The sequence below is a fragment of the Lygodium microphyllum genome, chromosome 4, assembly GCF_053477565.2.
Source record: "Lygodium microphyllum isolate KBCC chromosome 4, Lygodium_microphyllum_v1.1.10, whole genome shotgun sequence".
Classification (NCBI taxonomy): Eukaryota; Viridiplantae; Streptophyta; class Polypodiopsida; order Schizaeales; family Lygodiaceae; genus Lygodium; species Lygodium microphyllum.
The window spans coordinates 55,555,646-55,576,605 of record NC_141138.1 but is presented as its reverse complement, the minus strand read 5'-3'; the positions used below and the strand labels follow the sequence as shown (position 1 = coordinate 55,576,605).

The window sequence follows — 20,960 nt, the reverse complement described above, 5'->3', positions numbered from 1 at the left end:
GCCCCGAAGAGACGATACTCTAGAATAGGAAGCATGGGGGCTACCAATGGAGCTGAAAGCGTGGACAACGCGGCATTGCAACACAATCCCACATTCCTTTTGTAGATTAACATTCATTTAATATAAGGATTAGGAAAAAAAATTTAAAAATTTCCAAAATTTAGATGAAATTTTTATAGCTTAGCAAATAAGTAAGTTAAATTTTGATAATAAAGGAAGCTTTAAAGGAAATAGAAAATATTAATTTAGATTACAATTTTTTAAAAGTAAGGATAACTACATGTAGTTACAGTGCATCAAATAGATTCACACCTAAAATCAAAACGATTCAATTAGGATAAGAAATGATGAAAAATTAACTCAAGGGTAGTTGCATGTAAGTAAAGTGCATCAATATTAAATTCAAAAAAGTTAACTAGGAAATTTATGACAAATTATGTAGTAATGAATAGGGACCATGTAATTGCATCAACAAAAAGTTTTTTGGCATTATGAATCATGTAGACGTAGGGAGAAGTGAATTGAGTAGTTAGAAGTAGTTCATTAAATTGGTTATTATTTTAATTTAAATAATTAGAAGGTACCCTTTTTGATATAGTAAATTATGATTGTTGTTAGTTAATTTGAAATTATTAAATTGTGTACTATGATATAAAACTTAGTTAAAGAAGCAAAACATAAGAGTCCAAGTGATTCTCTTTTGGAAAAATTAGAAGCTTAAATTTTCCTAGGGGAAATACTTACCTTGTGAGCTTATGTAGTTTCTAAACCAAACTCACTTGAGAGGACTCCAAGATTGTCAACTTAACTTTAGCAAGCTAACAACAAGTCATAGCCATACCTTGACATATAAAGGTCTAGAAAAACACCCAAGGCTCACAATAAGGATAATTGTCCAACCTGCAATAAGGAATTTAAACCAAAAATTACGAGCAAAGCTCTACAACAACTAGGTAAACTGAAATTGATAATCATAAAAAAAGGATCCAATAGAAAATACTATTTAGACTTGAGGGGGACCTAAGAAATTCCAAGAAGAAGATGAACTAGTTGGAAAGATTTCCTGCTAGGTTAAATCTTATTGTTAATCGCCTTCTTCTTTATGGTAACAATATTGCTTGAAAAGGGTTGCTTGTGATTGCAAGAGCACATGCAAGGTTTGCTTGATGCACTTAGAAGATTTGATTGTACAAGTTAGAACCCTAATTGTACCTAATTTACAACAAGGAAAAAGAAATTGTGCTAGACCTCCCCCAAGGCTAGCTACAAAATCCTTCACCAAGGGGGTTGGTTTTTTTTCCCCTGCCTCAAAGAGCTTGAATTGGCCTAGATGGTGAGAGGTCACTATGTAGGGAGCCCTTGGGTAGGAGGAGATGAGGGTGCCAAGGGGGCTTTGGCTAGTAAACCCCTTAGGCTCCTAGGAACTACCCAAACCCTTGCATGACTCTAGATGGACTTTTTGAGGGCCTTGTTATTAGTTAGGAGTGGAATCTTGGTAAAATGAGACATTCAAGTCATTCTTTTGTATGGGCAGAAGGCTGACACTTGTATAAGACTCTTTAATAAACAAAAAAATTGTATCCCAAATGACTATTTCCATTGTTTGTGTGTTGTAACTTAAGTTATATGAACAAACATTGTGACTCAAAAGGAATTAAAGAAGTTGATTTTATTTGTGCAACATAAATGTGTTAGGTAATTAGTTAACTAAAGCTATCCAACCAACAGAAGCGGGAGGGCTAGATTCCTGATGAATCCGCCTTAAGGCCAGGTGGTCTCAATAAGCCGAGAGCTTCTGCATAGTTTGACACATTATGGTAGAGGTAATATTGTCCAAGCAGAATTAGTTAACACCCTAATTCTATGTTGTTTTAAGGGAACGAAGTGAGATTTTGCCCTATGGGCAAAGGGGCCGACATGCTTATGCTCCCTCTTGTTTCTCACTCTCCTTGAATGAAGTGCAATACGAGTCTTGAGCAAATTGGCACAACTAGATGCTCAAAGATTGATGCTAGTTAAATTGATAGGTAACCTCAGTTTACTTAGGATATGGAATTTAGGAAATTCTTATGGGATGGTCAAGACTTTTCATTGCGAAGTGGACTCCAAAGAGCCTAGGCAACAAACCTCGTATTATTCGAAACAGTATCAAGTGGCTTTGTTGAAGACCTAAATACACTTGAATTTGGAGGTTTTTTTCCTCCATATTTGTTGGTATTAAAGGTGAATGCACTTATAATTCTACTTTGAAACTTAAATGTAGCAAATGGTTTATGTTGGGATATAAAGGCCCGGTGACCTTTGTGTATATAGTATACGCACACTGTACATGTGAACGCACCCTTTAAGTGCCCTAAGTATAAATACATTTTATTATTTGTGTACCAACACATTGTTGGTACACTCTTATCATCTCAAACTTTCACTCTGTTCACATTCTCTCCAACCATCACACTCATACGCTCCTGCTTGATCTCAAACTCTCTAAGCTACGTCCTTACAATCCAACAACTAGTATCATAGCCTAAGGTTCTGTGCACGCTTCCCAACGTCTTACTAGTTGAAAACGACCAACAGGAGGGCAACTAAGCTTTCGTGTCGTGGACCAGCAGGTGACTTTTTGCAGGCACGCGTCAAACGTCACGTGACGGGCCATAGGCAGGCAGCTCTAGCGGGCAGGTGTTGATGACGGACGTGCAGGCGATGACTAGAATCACACGACGTGCATGCAACCTCTGCGGGCGGTTCACGTGACGGGCGACGTGACGCAACGGGGGTCAACAGACTCCCCTCCGTTAGTTCCTTCGTTTTTTCTTTCAAAACAAATCAAAATTTTTCTCTAATCCCCTCATTACCACTTGCCTTGGCAGGTGTTCACACATCAAAGGCACAGTTTCAAAATCTATGCAAATCGGGCCACAGAATTTGGGGCTTTTCCTGGATTTGGCATCATTCATGCCTGTCAGTGACTTTTGAGTCAAAAATTGCAGACATCGCAAGCAGTGACCTCAATTAAATTGGAGATTTTGTAAATTTTATCAAATTTTTACATTTTTGGGTAAAATTTACTGACATTGAATCCCATAAATTTGGGGCTTTTCATGTATTGGCAAAGCTTTACTCATTTGGGTCAGATTAACTGACATTCATGCAATTTTGGACTTGACATTTTGGGGATTTGCGTAGAATTTGGTAAATTTTTGCATCTTGTGCCCGTGTAGTGGCTTGTTAATGTATAAACAGCAGAGATTTATCTATGGTTGAGGAAAAATAGCAGGGTATTTTGCTAGTTCAGCTTATGCTTTCACAGATTAGTGCATTTACTATTGTGTTCGTAATAAAATGGTTGCAACTTCTTCCAGTTCCTTTAGACATCAAGAGTTTGATGGAGATCAAACGGTTTGATGGTCATGGCTTTGACCTTTGGAAAGACCGTATGCAGGGCATTTTGTTTCTGAAGGATTGTGAGGATGCTTTGCAGGAAGATAAAACCTGCACTAATGTTTGATGCAAATTGGGCCAATGTGAATAAAAAGGCTGTGGCTTACATAAAGATGGGTGTCACTGATGACATTCTGACAGACATTAATGGTTTAGACACAGGTTATGCAATATGGGAGAAGCTGAAAACTACTTATGAGATCACCACACCTGTTAATGCGCAAGTTGGTGAATATGCGACTGGATGAGTCAAAGCTTGCAGCTGAGCACTTAAGTGCATTTACAAGGATTCTAAATCAGCTCAAATATGCAAACTTGGACTTTGATGGTAAGTTGAGGACGATCTTTTTTATCATGACACTGTCGACTCGTGGGAAACGTTGGTGGTTTCACTCAGCAATAACCCCAATCTCTCATATGATGGGGTGAGGGGTTCTATCTTAAATGAAGAAATTAGACGTATGTCTAGTGGAGAAGGCAACAACTCAACTTATAATGTAAGAGGTAAGGCTGAAAAGAAAAATGCATATGTAGGGCAGAGAAATAGGAGCAAGAGCAAAGGAAAGGATAAGAGTGACATTACTTGCTATCATTGTGGTCGGAAGGGCCACAAGAAACCTGATTGCAGGTACTACAAGAAGGAACAAGAGAGAAAGAAGAACGCATGAGATAAAAAGAAGAAGGAAGAAAAGACAGATTCATTGGAGACATCAAAAGGCAAAGAAAAGGCCAATGTGGCCTCTAGTGTGGTCATAGAGGAGCTTTCAGATACAAAGGTTGATGTATTATGTGCAGTTGATTATGATGCCCTTGTATGTCACATGCATGATATGCGGATTACCAAGGGTGATGTGATTGATGCACTCTTGTCAGTTGATGATGGTGTCACTTAGACTTGGATTGTAGACTCTGGTGCCTCTTTCCATGTAACTCCTTACTTAGAGTGTTTTGCTATGGTTGCTACTCGTCCAGACATTGCTCATGCAGTGGAAGTTGTTAGCAGGTTTATGTCAAATCTTGGCAAAGCACATTGGGAGACTGTCAAGTGTATTCTTCGATACCTTAAGGGTACACAAAGAAAAAGTATTTGCTATGGGCAGGGTGCACTTAGTTTGCAGGGTTATTGTGATGCAAACATGGCAGGTGACTTGGACACTCGTAGGTCCACCAATGGGTATGTCTTTACAATTGCTGGTGGGGTTGTTTCTTGGTGTTCCAAGTTGCAAATCATTGTTGCACTGAGTACCACTGAAGCTGAATACATATTAGCTTACTGAACCTTCTAAGGAAGCTATTTGGTTGAGCAAACTTGCAGATGATCTTGGCATGTCTATGAGTACTGCAGTTTTGGGATGTGATAGCTAGACTGCTATGTATCTGGCTAAGAATGCCATGTATCATTCACACACAAAGCATATAGATGTGCGATATCACTTCATTATACAGATTTTGGAAGATGGTCAAATCACATTGACCAAGATTAAAACACAAGATAACCCTACAGATGTTCTCACTAAAAGTCTAAGCAGAGCTCAGCACGAGCATTGCATTCGACTAGTGGGAGTTGGTTAGCTAGAGGTTCATATCGAACCTTTAAGTGGGAGGTTGTTGGGATATAAAGGCCCGGTGACCTCCGTGTATATAGTACACGCATATTGTACATGTGAACACACCCTTTACATGCCCTAAGTATAAATACATTTTATTCTTTGTGTACCAACACATTGTTGGTACACTCTTATTGTCTCGAACTTTCACTTTGCTCACACTCTCTCTAGCCGTCACACTCATACACTCCTGCTCGATCTCAAACTCTCTAAGCTGTGTCCTTACAATCCAACAGTTTATGCAATGCTACAAGGCTCATTTGCTAGGGTTTGGAGATAGAGTTAATAATGTGCACTAACATTGGTGCCAGGTGTTCATTCCCGTGATTGCCTTCATTCCCAATATGTTACACCCACCCTTTTCCACGAAGTGGAGGCAATTTCATGTGAGATTGATGTTCACAATGATGTTTAGTAAGGCTATTCGGGGCAAACCTTATCTTACAAAAATTTGTATCTTATTAATACAATGATTTGTATTAATAAGGCTATTAGGGGCAAACCTTATCTTATGTTGATTTGTATCTTAAAAGCCCCATCTTCACACATGGATAGTTATATGTTGCTTTTACACAAGTCTCCACATAGCCTTGTTGTTTGGTCGAAGATAATGAATGCCATGGAAATTTTATTATATATATATAATACATAAGTGTTGCAAAAAATATAGTCACATTCTTCTTTCATGAAAATTATGCACTCCTGATTTAAGTTTGTTATGTATAGTTTGGTTGGCCTGATTTTACTTTCAATTGCAAAAATATCATCACATTCTTCTTTCATGAAATTTATGCACTCTTGATTTAAGTTTGTTATGTATAGTTTGGTTGGTCTAATTTTGCTTTCAATTGCAAGAAAAGCAGGTGCCTCTAGCTTGGGAGGCCATATTGTGTAGGTCTTTTGCACATGTATTAAGCGATTTGAGACTCTACCATTTGCTCGAGTGTTTGACATCATTGAGATTATAGATGATTTATATATACATAGTTTCTATGTGGCTTCCCCTACCAATGAGCATGTAATGTAGCACTCCTGCATAAGGAGAATTCCTCCTCTTTGGCAATTAGGGGAGAGTCATAATATATATTGTTTAGTCGTGGTGCATAAACCAAGTATGGGTACCCATCTCATTTTGTCATTTGTCCATGTAACGATTGCCACGTGCAACTTTGTACTCATTGCAATTGCTTTTATCCTCTACTTTATCTTTTCAATAGCTTACATTCAAGGAAACATATGTCCATGTGAAGTTTTATTGTGTTGCCATAGCACATAACGTACATGAGTTCCTTCCATTACAAGGGCCTACACATAGTTTATCACATCTAGGTGACTTTTTCATCATTTTGGTTTTTTGTCTAACATTCTAATTTGAAATTGGAATATTTATTAATAAGTGCTTTCTATGATACATGTAGAATGCAATATGATATCTCTTTTTGGTAGTTAGAATCTTATGTGGGTGTTTGATTATTGTGGTACGTGTTACATGGAGTATGAAATGCAATAACACTTCCATTTTTATTGAGGGCATAAAGTCTAATATTGTGTCTACATCACCCATTCAAAGTGGTGCTAAGGGCAACTAAAAATGAAGCTTGTAAGAAAAGACTTTTCAAACAACTTGAATAGATACTTGTTGTTGTTCATAATATGCTCTTTAATTTAAACTCACTATTGTCTCATTGTTTATTTTAGCTTGAATGTGTTCACTTTTGCTCAAAGCATGCTCCTAAAGATGAACATGTTTGATTGTTTTGAGAATGTGGAAAAAAGTGCAAAATGATAAAAGTAGAAGAGAGAAGAGAGAGGGAAAGTAGAGAGATGGGCATTAGGGTAGTGCCATGCCTAGTTGAGAATGGACTTTGTGGGAGTCTTGCAAGGAAAGTGAATATGATGTGACATGTCCTTTTGCCGCTTGCTAAAGGTATAGCTACCTAGAGAGTCTAGTCAAGACTCTAGGCATGACATCAAGCTCAAAGGTAGCTGATGATTTCCTTTGTGTGTCATGCTAGTGTTGACTGGCACCATGTAAAAAGGGGAACTTCCAATAGTGCAAATAGAGTAGGGGGACTGATAAAGTGCGACACCTAATAATATGCCTTTTTTTTGGGTGACAAACATGTGCTATTGTTATACACTCAAGGAGGAGTAGTGAGCAAAATGTATCATTTCATCCATCAATTGGTTGAGGTAGGTTCATCGCCCCTAATATTTTTGGCACCCAATTGCCTTTATTGTAATGTCACGACCTGCACTTATTTAATGAGTGTTTTCAGATACATAGGAATTTTGAATCATCATTTGGTCTTCTCACCCCCTTCATTGCGAGCTCAAAAATTTTCTTTGGAGCATTAGGTAGGGAAGTTGAGAGATGCTTTGCAACAAATTTTTGTGAAAACTCAAAAATTGAGAAATTTTTTGGGGCAGCTAGTATTCGCCACACTACCGGCCCCTTTACCCTAGTACCCTCCAAATTTAAGGGTACTTAGTTCACTACATCTAGCTTCACTTACATGGCAATTGGATGGAGATTGGATCATTGCCCGTCGACTTTTCTCTCTCCTCTAAGTGTGAAATTGGCCTTGTTCTCTTTTTTAGGCAGCTAGTCACCTTACGGATCCACCATCGACCCAGATCTCAGCATGGACGTGGATACTTGCACAGACAAGTAAATGAACTTGTGCATGTCTTGGCTCTTACACTTCAACGCACACCTTGGCACTTGCACTTGGGATTGGGTCAACCCTAAGCACTAGTGAACTCCTGAAAAATCCTCTTTAATTAAATTAAATTAAAAGAGAAAGGAGGTTCTATTCCGAACGTTGCCACTAAACCTCGGTTCACTGACGTCTGTGTAGAGAGCACTTGGTAATAACTTGTTATGTGCGTGTCCTGCACAAAGCGGAGCCCTGAGCGGGCTGGAACTCATAATTGAAGGGTTGCAACAGAGCTCTCGGAAGATTCCTGCATATGGCCAGCAACAGCAACCGTTCCGGAGTCGAAGATGCAGAGGTTTCTACTCCCCCGAACAGTGAGGTGTCATCATTGCCATCGCCAGCCAAAACAAAAGCAGATGATGGTGTTCCTGGACTCGACTCAGACATCATGCAGGTGGAAGAGCAACAGCAAGAAAAGCCAGCCACAACACAAGCAGATGTCCGTATCCCTGGACTTGACTCAGCCAAAACAGAAGTAGATGTTGGTGTGCCTGGAATAGACTCCGACATCATGCAGGTGAAAGATCAACCGCAAGAAGAGCCAGCCAAAACCGAAGCAGCCGCTGGTGTGCCTCGAATTGGCTCAGAGATCACACAGGTGCAAGAGCAACAGCAAGAAGAGCCAGTCAAGACAAAAGCAGATGTTCCCACGCCTGGCATTGCCTCAGACATCATGCAGGCGGAAGAGCGACAGCAAGAAGAGCCAGCCAAACTAAAAGCAGATGTTGGTGTGCCTGGACTTGACTCAGGCATCACGAAGGTGGAAGATCAACAACATCAACGACAACAAAAAGAAGAGGATGAAGGCGTGGCCCGCTCCAAGAAGCCGCGTGTTGCCGAGTATGCTGTGCCTGCACCAACTGCACTCCCACTCGTGAGTGATGCTATTGAACGATCGGCTGACCAGAAGTTGGGATTGGGCACGGGCAAAACCATTACCCTCACAGAGATTCAAAGGGACCGGCTCACTAGGATTGCTCTGGAGAATTGGTCTGTTACCTTGAAGGGCGACTCAAAGCCTAAGTTCAATCAATCTCTCGTTGATGAGATTTACAGAACAGAGCTTCTTGTTGCATCAGGGAGCAAGCCTGTTCCATTGCAGAGGGTCATGGTATTGGAGATCAGTCAGTACTTGGAGAATTACGTATGGCCTAATTTTGATGCTGACATGTCTACATTGGAACACCTCATGTCAATCATACTTATGGTGAATGAAAAGGTATGCACTCTTATGTGAAAGTGGAATTTGGAGCTATGACTATTCGGGGGAAGGATCTTGTATTTGTCTTGTTATTTGCTGTAGAAATTTGTGGAACGCCCTATTAAAATTGAGATTGTTGTATGTATGCAGTTCCGTGAAAATGTGCCTGCATGGAGGTGCTTTCATGACAGGAAAGAAAAATTTGAGTTTTTCTTCAAGCGGATCCTTACCTTGAAAGACCAGGTGACGTGCTTTTAAATGAATACCGTTGCTGTAGACCTTTGTGGGTAAGCTGAGCTTACCGACATTTGTGTGCATTGGTTGCCGCAGGAAAGAGGGCTGAGCTTGCCCGAGAAAACAAACTACTTATTGTTCATAATTCACTGTTTTCAGGTGACTGCTCTGTTTGAGTCATTACATATTCTATCAATTTGCTTCAGGAACACTTCTCACATGTCCTTTTGCACAGAGCTTAGAGGATGAGATGGTTCGAGGTCCTGTCCTGCGACTTGTCTCTTTGCAATTATGGCATTACCTTTCTTCTGGCCGGCTTCAGGTACATGAGATACCTGCCAATATATATGTTCCGACATGGAAATCACTAGTCATTGATGTTTTGATGTTTGCAGATTGAGCTCTCTCTCCATTCCGAGTTGATTGAGCATTGGAAGAAAATAATAAAGAAAGAGGCCAGAGCTTCTAGGAGAGGGGACAGTTACATTATGCCAAAGGATCGGTTGGAAGTGAAGTTCATCCCATTGCTTTTGTTAGAGTTTCTGGAGGTGAGTTTATGAAAGAGATTTGTTACATTCTCAGGATTTTCTTGTTAATATTTTACTGACTGTGGAACGCAAGTGCAATATCTGCTGCAAAAATGAGGCCTGAAGTTAAACTGGTATAGATCGATATATTATAGGGGCTGCTAAGGGAGAATTAAATCTTGAATCAATGTTATCTTTGGGTAGAGGATGCCTACATACGTGTCCCACTGTTTGTTACTGTATAATGAACTGCTGTGCAACGGAGCTGAATGAGCTAACTCCACATGTAACACATCTAAGATGATAAGTGTGCTGGCCAATCAGATTCTTTTTAGCACACCTTTATCTGAAAAGTAAGGGCTTGGCAAACAACTTTGATCATTGTGGCTGCCTATGTAGTCAATTTGGTAGGGGCAGATTCAAGAACTGACAATATGGCTTTTGTTGTTCCAAGATTCTGGAGTCAACTGTTGGAATGCACAATGCTAACAAGCATGATATTACAAATGGTGATACACTCATGGCAGAGGAGCTGGATGCCGATGAGCTTCCTGTTGCCTCTGATGCTTTATTGTACTGTGAGCGTTTCATGGAGTTCCTAATTGATTTACTTAGTCAGTTACCGACTCGCAGGTACTGATTTAACTAGTCGTGCAACTTGCAAAAATTCTAGCCTCTTGGGTTTCAAAGTCGTCACCATTTGTATAAACTGTTGCATTTCAGATTCACAAGGGCTTTAGTGGAAGATTTTGCTTTAGTCTCAAAGTGTCGACTCAGTGCTCTATATGCGCACCCCAAAGGACGTCTCTTCAGTCAACTTGTAGATTTATTGCGGTTTTATGAAGGATTTGAAATCAATGATCACACAGGCGCTCAATTACGTGATGATGATGTGCTTCTTGCTCATTGCTCGAAGATTCAAGCCTTCCAACTTCTCTGTTTCAAGAAGATTCCAAAGGTTTCTTATTGAACAAACCTGCTTATGAACCTGTTCACCTTCTTTCAGGTGTTCTTTTAGTTGTGTGTGTTTTTTTCCTTTTTCTACAGGAAGGGGGGGAAGGACTTGAGGGGAGATTATATCAAGAGCAGATGCCAGTTTGAGTATGATGGTTGGATGTATCAAATTTTGATTGCTTGTGTTGCATTATGCTGTTACATAATCCTTAGGATCTGTGCTGAGACTAACTTTACCTGTTGTCTTGCACTTGGTTTGAATACGGGAGGTCTTTTTTCTACTTTTTCGAAATTCAATCATACAATTGTCAAAGTTGTATTAAGAATCGCCTTCATCCTTACTAGAGTTGCACTTAGTGTACTTGTATCTTGTTTCTTCACTTGCAGTTACGAGATCTTTCCCTCACTAATGTGGGAGCAATTGAGAAACGTAGTGACCTTACCAAGAGGCTTGCTGTGCTCCTTCCAGATGAATTGCAGGATTTGGTTTGTAATAAGGTAGAGTGATGTCACATCTTTTTAGTCTGCATTATTTTAGTTTTTAAACTTCTCACGTGATGAAATCATTTAAATTATGTTTGTGTGCGCTTGTAGTTAAACCTCCTTTCCCCAAAGGATCCATGGTGTCAAAAGGTTCAGTTTCTTCTTGAGGTCATGATCTCAACATTTGAAAAACGTCTCTCTCAAAGAGAAGCCATCAATTCTCTCCCTCTTTATCCTAACGAGCAAGTTATGTGGGATGAGAGTCTTGTCCCCAGTATCAACTACACAGGTGAAGGCTGTCTGGCACTGCCAAAGCTGAATTTACAGTTTCTGACTCTTCATGATTATTTACTACGGAATTTCAATTTGTTTCGACTGGAATCAACATATGAGATAAGGGAGGATATTCATGATATTCTTCAGCGCATGGGTGCTTATGTAAACAGTGAGGGTGGCACATCTTTTCGAGGATGGGCCAGAATGGCAGTTCCTATCAAGGAATTCAGAGTAACTGAAGTTAAAAGGCCTAACATAGGAGAGATGAAGCCTTCTGCTTGCACAGCTGAAGTGACTTTTACTGTTTCAAAATATAGAGGTTCTATGAGATCTGAATGGGATGAGCTGAAGGAACATGATGTACTCTTCTTACTTTCTATACAGCCTCCATTAGAACAGCTTAACAAGGAAGAGTCCTTGGAACTGAGCATCCCAGATAGGTTTGGGTTACAATACGTTCGTGGTTGTGAAATTATCGAAATGCGTGATGAAGGAGGACATCTTATGAATGATTTTACTGGTCGTGTGAAGAGGGAGGAGTGGAAACCTCCTCAGGGAGAAGTACGCACAGCTGTGGTAGCTCTTGACACAGCACAATATTACATGGACATGAATGAGATGTCAGATAAGAAAGGGGAAGATATTTACTCTTCTTTCAATGTGCTCATGAGGAGGAAACCCAAAGAGAACAATTTTAAAGCAATTCTTGAGTCGATTAGAGATTTGATGAACGAGGATTGCTTTGTCCCAAATTGGCTATGGGATATAATTCTAGGATATGGTGACCCTGGTGCTGCCCAATGGACAAATATGAAACAACAACTGGAGGTGATTGACTTCAAAGATACTTTTTTGGATGCAGATCATCTACGGGAAGCTTTTCCAAGCTATGATGTAAGTGTTCAAACATTCTCCATTCTAGAGAATGTAGGCACACTTTTCTGTTTTGTGTATGATGTTAGATATCTGATTGGAGTTTTTGAACCTATGTTGTTCATGTTTGTTGCTGTGTTCTAGGTTACATTCATTGGTCCGGGTGGAAAGGAAGATGACAATCCAGCTCCCCCCTTCCGTGTTAAGTTACCCAAAAGTTACATGAGTCGGAAATCAACTGCTAAAATTACAAGTTCTAAACGAAAAGCTTCAGCTGCTGAATCAAAGCAGGAGTGCTCTGAGGTTATTCCAGAGAAGGAGAAAGTTGTGGCTGAGGCCTATATACCTCCCGATCCTGGCCCATATCCTCAAGATAAGCCAAAACAGAATAATGTCAAGTTTACTCCTGTACAGGTATTTCCCAACAAATATTAAATAAGTTGCTCAGCAAGATACACTTCATTAGTGATCCTTCATCCGGATGAAGTTGGTTCTCCATTAATTTCTTCACTGGTTTTTGGGAAACGTCATAAAGTCTTGCAAAGTTGACACAGGTTTTTCAGTGCTAAAGTATTCAAAGTTTTCCTTGAAGTTAAGATTTGAAAAAAAGGGTTTTGTTGCTTATGCTGGAATCTATCCCTCTTTTGACAAAGAAAATGTTGTGTATTAGTGATCATAATTGACCCCAGCATTGTAAACTGTCATTCCATATCTGAAGTAGATACAGGTTTTTGTGTCACTTGGTGATCCATGTGTTGAGCTAAAAATTCATTACAAACTGATTAGCTCTTTAAAACAGCTGCAAAACATGTGAATTACCAAATGTTTCATTAAACGGGGCATGGTTCTTGAGAGTTTCTTTGTCCCTTAAGAAAAACCTTAATGTGGGGGGATCCTTCTACATCTATAAATAGACAGGCTGCCCACCATTTGGCCCATCCTTGTTTTGCAGATTACATGATCCCACACACTCTTTGCTGCTGTTGGCACCCAGTTTCTAGGCTGCAGCTTGCCTCCATTTGCTGTCCAGCCATCATCGATTGCAGCCATGTCATCTTTAGCTTGTCCTCTGCTGTAGGTGATAGCTTCCAATTGCGTTTGACTGCTCTAAACTGTCCTAGACTGCTGCATTTGCTGTTCTAGCTTGCTGCCTAGCCGATCTACATCATCCTAGGGTCAATAAGGCTGCGTTTTCAGCATTGCAAGTGTTGGCACTCTCTAACGTATCTCTTCTAGATGTCAACCTGCTAGTGCCAATGCTTAGTTTTCAGCTTTTGATCGGTGATACACTTTTGCATTTACTAGTTTGCAGCCTCTAGATTGCTGTGTTTTGGTGACCAACTTGCTTTCATACACTTTTCCACACTCCTATACCTCTAACTCGTGGTTATTGCACTTGGAATCCATTCCCAATGGACGACACACATTGACCCCTCCCTTAGCTCGCTCTCACGAGAGCCATTGGCTGTTGGATGACTCTGCCTTTGAGCATTATGTACTTTCCCTCATTCATTCACTTCAAAGTTCTCTTTCTTCCTTGTTTGTGTTTGTATTTTTGCGTTTTGCGTTTTTTGTGTTTAGGGTTTGTGCTTATTGCATTATTGTGTGAGTTGTGTTTCCGCTGTGTTAATACATTCTGTGTTTTCTTTGTGCAAATGGTAGCATATCTTCACACTTGGTTGCTAGTCTTTGTGGGTGGAGAAGTTGCAAGAGGTAGTTGAAAGGGCTTTTCTTAAAAGCAGGTCATATAGATAGTTTCCATATGTTAGAGGTCATCTCTTGGACGGGTGAATAGTATCAGAGTGAAGCAATGCGGAAGCGAATGACCATGATAAAGAGTGAACAGAGAGAGAAGAGAGAGAGAGAGAGCGAAATGGAGAAAATTTGTAGTGAAGAATGCTGTATAAGGATGCAAAATTATACACGGTTGTAGAGAAAATATCCTGCATTAGCCTTTTAAAGGTGGTGGGTTTGACGCGGATCTGAAAATACCCTGACCTCAAGTCAATCTTGGAGAAGATTTTTGCTCCTTGTAGTCGATCGAGTAACTTGTCTATCCTTGGAATGGGGTATTTATTCTTGATGGTTACTTGGTTCAAGCCTCTTTAATCAATGCAGAGTCGAAGTGTACCATCCTTCTTCTTTTGAAACAAGACTGGAGCTCCCCAAGGAGAAATTATGGGGCGTATGTACCCTTGGTCCAATAGTTGTTTGAGTTGTTCCTTTAACTCAATGGCTTCAGGAATGGACATCTTGTAGGGCCTTTTCGCAACTAGAGCAGCTCCTGGGATTAGCTTAATCTCATGATCCACTTTCCTAGGTGGTGGTAATTCAGACAATTCTTTTGGGAACACATCCACATATTCCTTTAGCCATGATGGTTCTTCATTGTTGTCCTCTGTCTGATTTGGTTTGTTTAGCTTGATCAGGTACATAGGTAACCCCTTCCTTATTTCTTGAACTATTCATGTTGCCTTAGCTAGCTGGATCTTTGGTTTACCTACTTCACCTTGTGTTGTGACTAGCTCACCCTTAGGATTCCGAAAGGAGACTTGACCCTTTCCACAAAGAATGTGAGCATCATTGGGGATTAGCCAATCCCTCCTGAGTAGATATTCATGGACACCTAGATTCATTACTCTGAATTTAAAAGTTGTGGGCTTGTTTCCGAGTAGGAATTCCATCTTAGTAGTTTGTCTAGTGCAAGTGATTTCTCGCCCATTTGCTAGTTCAACAAGAAAAGTGGGTGCAGCTACAGTGGCTATCCCTAACCTTCTTGCACAGGTTGGTGAAATGAAAGAATGAGTGCTGCCACAGTCAATCAAGGTTTTGTCCAAAGAGCTATTGTTATGATACTTGGTCTTGAAAACCCATTTGACACCAATCACCTTCTTATGAGAGGGACGAGGCACAAGGAACCAAGCGCCATTCCGCTCAATAGCCGCCAACTCAGCTTCCATTGCTTTTTGTTAGTGATCAGATTGTAAAGCCTCCTTCGCTGATGTAGGCTCTCGATCTTGCATAACACAGGACATCAAACAGTAGTTAGAGCAAACAAGCTCCGTAGAATGTGTCTAGTGCCTCCGTGACCTCCGCGGTCCATCCTGCGGTTCCCATTCCTCAGGAACCCCCTCGATCCTTGAATCTTGGAGTGTGTTACGGGTCCAACGAGGAGGAGGCCGGATCTCTCCTCGGCGCTCTCCTTTATTGAAGACTCGGGTACACTAGCGGAATCTCCACTGGGGTGGCTGGTGGACGAGAAAACTCAGAATCTGAAGAAGAATCTCCAACAAGAGGCTTTGGCTCCAAAGGAATTGGCTCGGGATCCCAACTCTTCCTTGGATCTCCAAGTTGTTGAGGTAAAATATGCATTACTTGCTGATTAGTCTCTTAAACAGCCCCAAAACACACTAAAAATGCTCTTTTAGTGTAAAACCCTAAAACGGGGAGCGGTTTGAGAGAGATCAGTGAAAACCCTAAAACGGGGAGTGGTTCGAGAAAGTTTAGTGGAAACCCTAATTTTTGGGGCGCCCTTCCACATCTATAAATAGAGAGGCTGCCTCCATTCAGTCATCATCCTTGTTTTGTAGGTTACACCAGCCCACACACCCTCTGCTGCTGTTGGCGCCTAATTTCCAGCTTGCAGCCCGTCTCCATCTGCTGTCCAGCCATCATCGACTGCAGCCACATCATCTTCAACCTGTCCATTGCTATAGGTGACAGCTCTCAGCTGCTGGCGACTGCTCCAAACTGTCCCAGACTGTTGTTCAGCCTGTTGTCCATCATCTCCAAGGTTAGCCAGCCTGCGTTTTCAGCATTGCAAGCCTTGACACTCTCAGACACTGTTTCAGCCTGTTGTTTACAGCAGACTGTGCACAGTTTCCAACCCCCGATCAGTGGTACATTGCTTCGTTTACCAGTTTCCAGCCTCGAGATTGCTGCGTTTTGGTGACCAGCCTGTTGCCATTCAGTATTCAGTACTCCTACACTCCGACTGGTGGTCACAGACTTGGGATTTGTCTTTGGTGGACGTCACACTCCGATATTGCTCTGCCCTTGAGCACACTGTGTACTCTTACATTCATTTACAGCATTCATTCACTTCAGAGTTGCGTTCTCTCTCTCCCTTATTCTGTTTGTGTTCGAGTTTTGAGTTTTGCGTTTAGGGTTTGAGTTTTGCCCTCTGTGTCTGTGCCTGTCTCTTTGTGTTTCTGTCGTGGTTGTATACTCTGTGTGTCCTCAGTGCAAACCCTAGCAGTCTTCTTAACACAAGTACAAGGTGCTTCTCACTCCCCGATGTGGTCGGAATTTCCATGAACCGCACATCTCGGCTTGTGTAGATATCCCGCTTCATGGGATCATATAAGCGATAACCTTGGGACTGGGAGCTATAGCCAACAAATACCTGTCGTTGGGAAGCTACTTCAAATTTGTCACCTTGCGTCTTCAGGATGTGCACATAGACGTCACACCCAAAGATCTTGAAATAAGAGACATCAGGCTTAGTCCCAACGTAAGCCTCAAAAGGTGTCATCTTGTCAATGACCGAAGTGGGGGATCAATTGAGGATGTGAACTTCTGTAGCCACTGCCTCGGCCCACAGAAATTGAGGTGTCTGTCGGTGCTCCATCATGGTGTGTGCCATCTTGATCACACTTTGGTTCTTCCGTTCCAAGATGCCTTTTTCTTGAGGAGTGTTGGTATTAGCAAACTCTTGGTGAATGCCTCTAGCTGCACAAAAATGAGCAAACTCATTAGAAACAAATTCACCACCCTTGTCTGATCGTAAGGTCTTCAATCTCTGGTCCGAAGATGCCTTTTTCTTGAGGAGTGTTGGTATTAGCAAACTCTTGGTGAATGCCTCTAGCTGCACAAAAATGAGCAAACTCATTAGAAACAAATTCACCACCCTTGTCTGATCGTAAGGTCTTCAATCTCTGGTCTGATTGGTTCTCCTCAAAGAGAAGCCAATCCTTGAAGTGGGAGAAAGCCTTTGACTTCACCGCCAAGAAATAGGTCCACGCCATCTTGTTGTAGTTATCTACGATCAACATGAAGTAGAACTCCCCTTTAAGGACTTGTTCCTCATCAGGCCACAAAGATCCGTAGATACAAGCTCCATAGGTGAAGTAGACCGCCTTGAAGCTTTGTTGGGAATCGTATCCCTATGTTGCTTCCCACAAATGTAGGAGAAGCATGGCTGCTAGCTCATCGTTAAGTTCGGCAAACCTCAAACAAGTGATCCTTGCGATGCCTTTTGAAGATACTTATAGTTCAGGTGGCCAAACTGAGCATGCCATAGCTCGGATTGTCTGAGAGGTAAGAAGAAGAGAGGTAAGAGCAGAAAAAGACTTCAATTTTTTTGTAGATGTCATTCTCCTCATACCGTGAAGAGAGAACCTTCCTCGATCCACGATCAAGGACTCTAACAACATTACTATCAAACTCCACCAAGAGAACAAATCTTGTGTACCGAAAGCAAATGATACCCTAAACCTAAGTGTGGATACCACCGCGTCGATGAATTAGCTATATCTCACCCCGTGCAAATGGGCAACACCAACTATCGAAGAAGTCATGAGCCGTGAGGCACCACTGTCCACAATCCACTCTCGAGCTTGGGGAGCTATTATCACAGCATCAGAAGTCTTTAGTGTAGAGTCCTCAATGACCGCTAAGTGTAGAAAAGCAGTTGATGAGGGTGCAGCCACCACTCTAGAATCCTTTGTGTCCTTCTTCTTGGTGTCCTTCTTGTCCTTGTCAGGCAGTCCTCCTTCCAATGGCCAGTCTTACCACAAATATGGCATGTCGATTCTTTCTCTTTGTCCTTAGATTTGTTGTCCTCCTCCTTCTTCTTTTGGTCCTTCCCCTTCTTCTGAGAGGCTTGACCAGTCAATGCCTCCGATTTGGAAGCATTTTGTTCCTTTAACTGTTCCTCTTGGTCCAAGACCATAGGAACTAACTCTTCCCAATGAAGAGTCGACTCCCGCCATGAAGCGATAAGAGCGGAATAAAAGGCACCGAATTGTGGTGGCAACTGGGACACTAAGGTGATTGCCATGTCTATAGAGGAAATTGGCTTCCCTCATTTTGAACCTGCATCTGAATCTGCCGAAGCTTGTTGATGTGTTCCTGAAGCAAAGAAAACTTATTCACGGACATGCTCGAACCTTCTTCAGCCGCCAGAGGCGATGAAAAGGTAAAATCTGCACTTGAAGGCAAAAAACGCAGTCTTCTTTCTTCTCTAACAGGAGAAAAACAGCAGCAGCTTCATCAAATCTTCTCTTTTCTTGCACACCCATGCTCACCTCAGCCTTGTTTTGATGCGCAGCCCACCTGCTCGCACTTGAACTTTGAAAACACAGCCTTGTGTCGCACTAAAAACTCCTCTTTAGATAGGTCCACCCTAGGTTAGTCCTTCAATGCTTTGATACCATGTCAAAGTGAAGCAATGTGGAAGCGAATGACCATGACAAAGAGTGAACACACACACACACACGCACAGAGAGAGAGAGAGAGAGAGAGAGAGAGAGAGAGAGAGAGAGAGAGAGAGAGAGATTTTACGAAAAAAAGTGTACGAAAAAAAAAAGAGAGAGAGCGAGCGAAATGCAGAAAATCTGCAGTGAAGAATGCTATATAAGGATGCAGAATTATACACGTGTGCAGGGAAAATATCTGTGTATGTCTCCACCTCGAGGACCTCGATCTCCGTCAGCCCCGAGTGCAGTCTCCGTCACCAGCAAGCTGAAATCTATCAGATACAAGTGTCCAAGACTGCTGAAAACTCAGCCTTATAAGAATGCCTGAAAAATATCTGAAATAACCAGGTTGGTGTGGCAGATTGCCATGTGGCGCTTCTGACGTGGCACAGGAGATGATTGATTCTCAACGAATAGGCTGGGTGGACATGACGGGTAGATGGACACTCACCAATGGACAAGCAGCCAGGCAGGGGTAGTGTGAGTAGTGCAGACAGTGTGGGCATTAGGGACAGATGTGCGAGAAGCAGGTTGGCTGGTGCAATCGGATAGCCACATACCTGTTTTGGTTGATTGCATCGTGTCGTCCAAATCTGGCTGGCTGACCAGTGTTTTCTCTCCCCTCTTGTGCACATATTTAGGTGCTGCCCCACGTGGTCCTAATTATTCTTATACTTCGAGAGTTTGAGGTCCTAGGCTGAGTGTAGACATGCATAGTCCATTGTACCCTTTTTACCCTGATAGTCAATGTTCAACATTCTTCTTTTTTGCATTCTTGTAGTCTCTTCCTATCTCTCTCTCTCTTTGCATTCAGTTCTCATGATCAGTTTGCACATTTGCTTCCAAATGCTGCACTCTAACATGGTACCAAAGCAGTGGAGAGCTGATGTGGACAAATGTGAAGAGGAGGCTTCTTTGTGACACAAAGGCTGCGTCTTCTGCATAGAAGTGTGAGTGGGAGGGTTATATATCAATATATGGTTGGAATGATCGGAGATGGGCATGAATAGAGGCTTATTTGCTGTTTTTATGTGCAAAAACAGTTGAAGTGTTGAGAAGGCCACATTTTAGCCTTTTGAAGCGGATTTTGAGTTTATCACCTCTCGTGGTAAAGTTTCCTCGGTTTGGGCAAAAGAAGTCCTAGCGAGCTGCTGTTTTTTAGCTACAAAGGAGCTACGTGGATGTGCAAAACTATTCAAGGCAAGGTTGGGATGTCTTTTGAGGCATGCATGGAATTCTAGGCCATCATGGACCGTAAGATCCTTACTTTACCAAGTCTTCCCTTGGATCAAAGACTCAATGGTGGAAACTACCTCATTTGGAAAGTCATGATGAAGGGCATTTTGGAGTCTTACAATTCAGCAAAGCTTGTGACTGAAGCCATAGACCATCCTATAGTCAAAGATTCTTGCATCCTCTCTCAATTTGAACAAGCGTAGTTGGAGAAGGATAAGATACATTGGTGCAAGTTGAATGCTTGCTTGTTCATCTTTCTCTCTTGTATAATAGCAATTATTGCTTATGTGAAGCATTTGGCCGTTGCTAGATAAATGTGGTTCCACTTGGGGCAGTTGCATAGCAAGATGACACTTATGAAGATAAAGGACTTGTGAAATTAGCCTTTTTTCTCAACAAGGGTGGTGAATAACTCGATTAAGTACTAATTATAGCTAGAAATAAAATTCACATAAACCAAAAATGCAACATGACCACTTAATCTTAGACATGGACATCGGGTGGGCCCCAAAATTAGCACCCCTTGTGGTATTTCTTTAATTTGTACTGCTAAACATTGAAGTACATTGAGATCCAGCTTGAGCTCCTTCAATCTTCAATATCTATTGCTGTCCATAGCAAACAATAAGCCTTCAAACCAATCAGCCCCTTAGTTTGCTTGGGGATTGGACTTCAATGTGCTCCTTGGATGATAAATTGTGCCCCAACTTAATGTTGGCGGGCTGGTCTCTTTAAATTCTTTGAAATCCCCATATTTCAGCTACTAAATTTCAAGTATTACGTCCCAATTTCAGAGTACTCTATCCAAGGTGGTTGGTGAATTCTAATTTTTGTTGTAAATTAGGGTTTAGCAATAGGAATTCTTCAATTATACTCTCTTGGGACTGAATTTGGTTGAGATCTTTGGAGGGAAGTTGTGAATTGACTGA

At 41.5% G+C, this 20,960-nt stretch overlaps 1 protein-coding gene across 8 annotated transcripts in view; it reads left to right on the top strand.

The window, feature by feature from the left end:
• Positions 1 to 7,878: 7,878 nt before the first annotated feature.
• Positions 7,879 to 20,960, top strand: part of EMB2765 (P-loop containing nucleoside triphosphate hydrolases superfamily protein) — a 48,690-nt gene continuing 35,608 nt past the window's right edge. For 5 of the 8 annotated variants that reach the window (XM_087676021.1, XM_087676019.1, XM_087676023.1 and 2 more), the window contains exons 1-10: positions 7,879 to 8,987; positions 9,120 to 9,212; positions 9,300 to 9,362; positions 9,439 to 9,525; positions 9,599 to 9,751; positions 10,185 to 10,363; positions 10,454 to 10,688; positions 11,072 to 11,182; positions 11,279 to 12,337; positions 12,461 to 12,730. In XM_087676021.1, coding sequence (XP_087532147.1) covers positions 8,022 to 8,987; positions 9,120 to 9,212; positions 9,300 to 9,362; positions 9,439 to 9,525; positions 9,599 to 9,751; positions 10,185 to 10,363; positions 10,454 to 10,688; positions 11,072 to 11,182; positions 11,279 to 12,337; positions 12,461 to 12,730 — 3,216 coding nt within the window. In that variant the 5' untranslated portion in view covers positions 7,879 to 8,021. The remainder of the gene's footprint in view (positions 8,988 to 9,119; positions 9,213 to 9,299; positions 9,363 to 9,438; positions 9,526 to 9,598; positions 9,752 to 10,184; positions 10,364 to 10,453; positions 10,689 to 11,071; positions 11,183 to 11,278; positions 12,338 to 12,460; positions 12,731 to 20,960) is intronic. The other 3 variants (XM_087676018.1, XM_087676015.1, XM_087676016.1) reach the window with 1 other exon arrangement.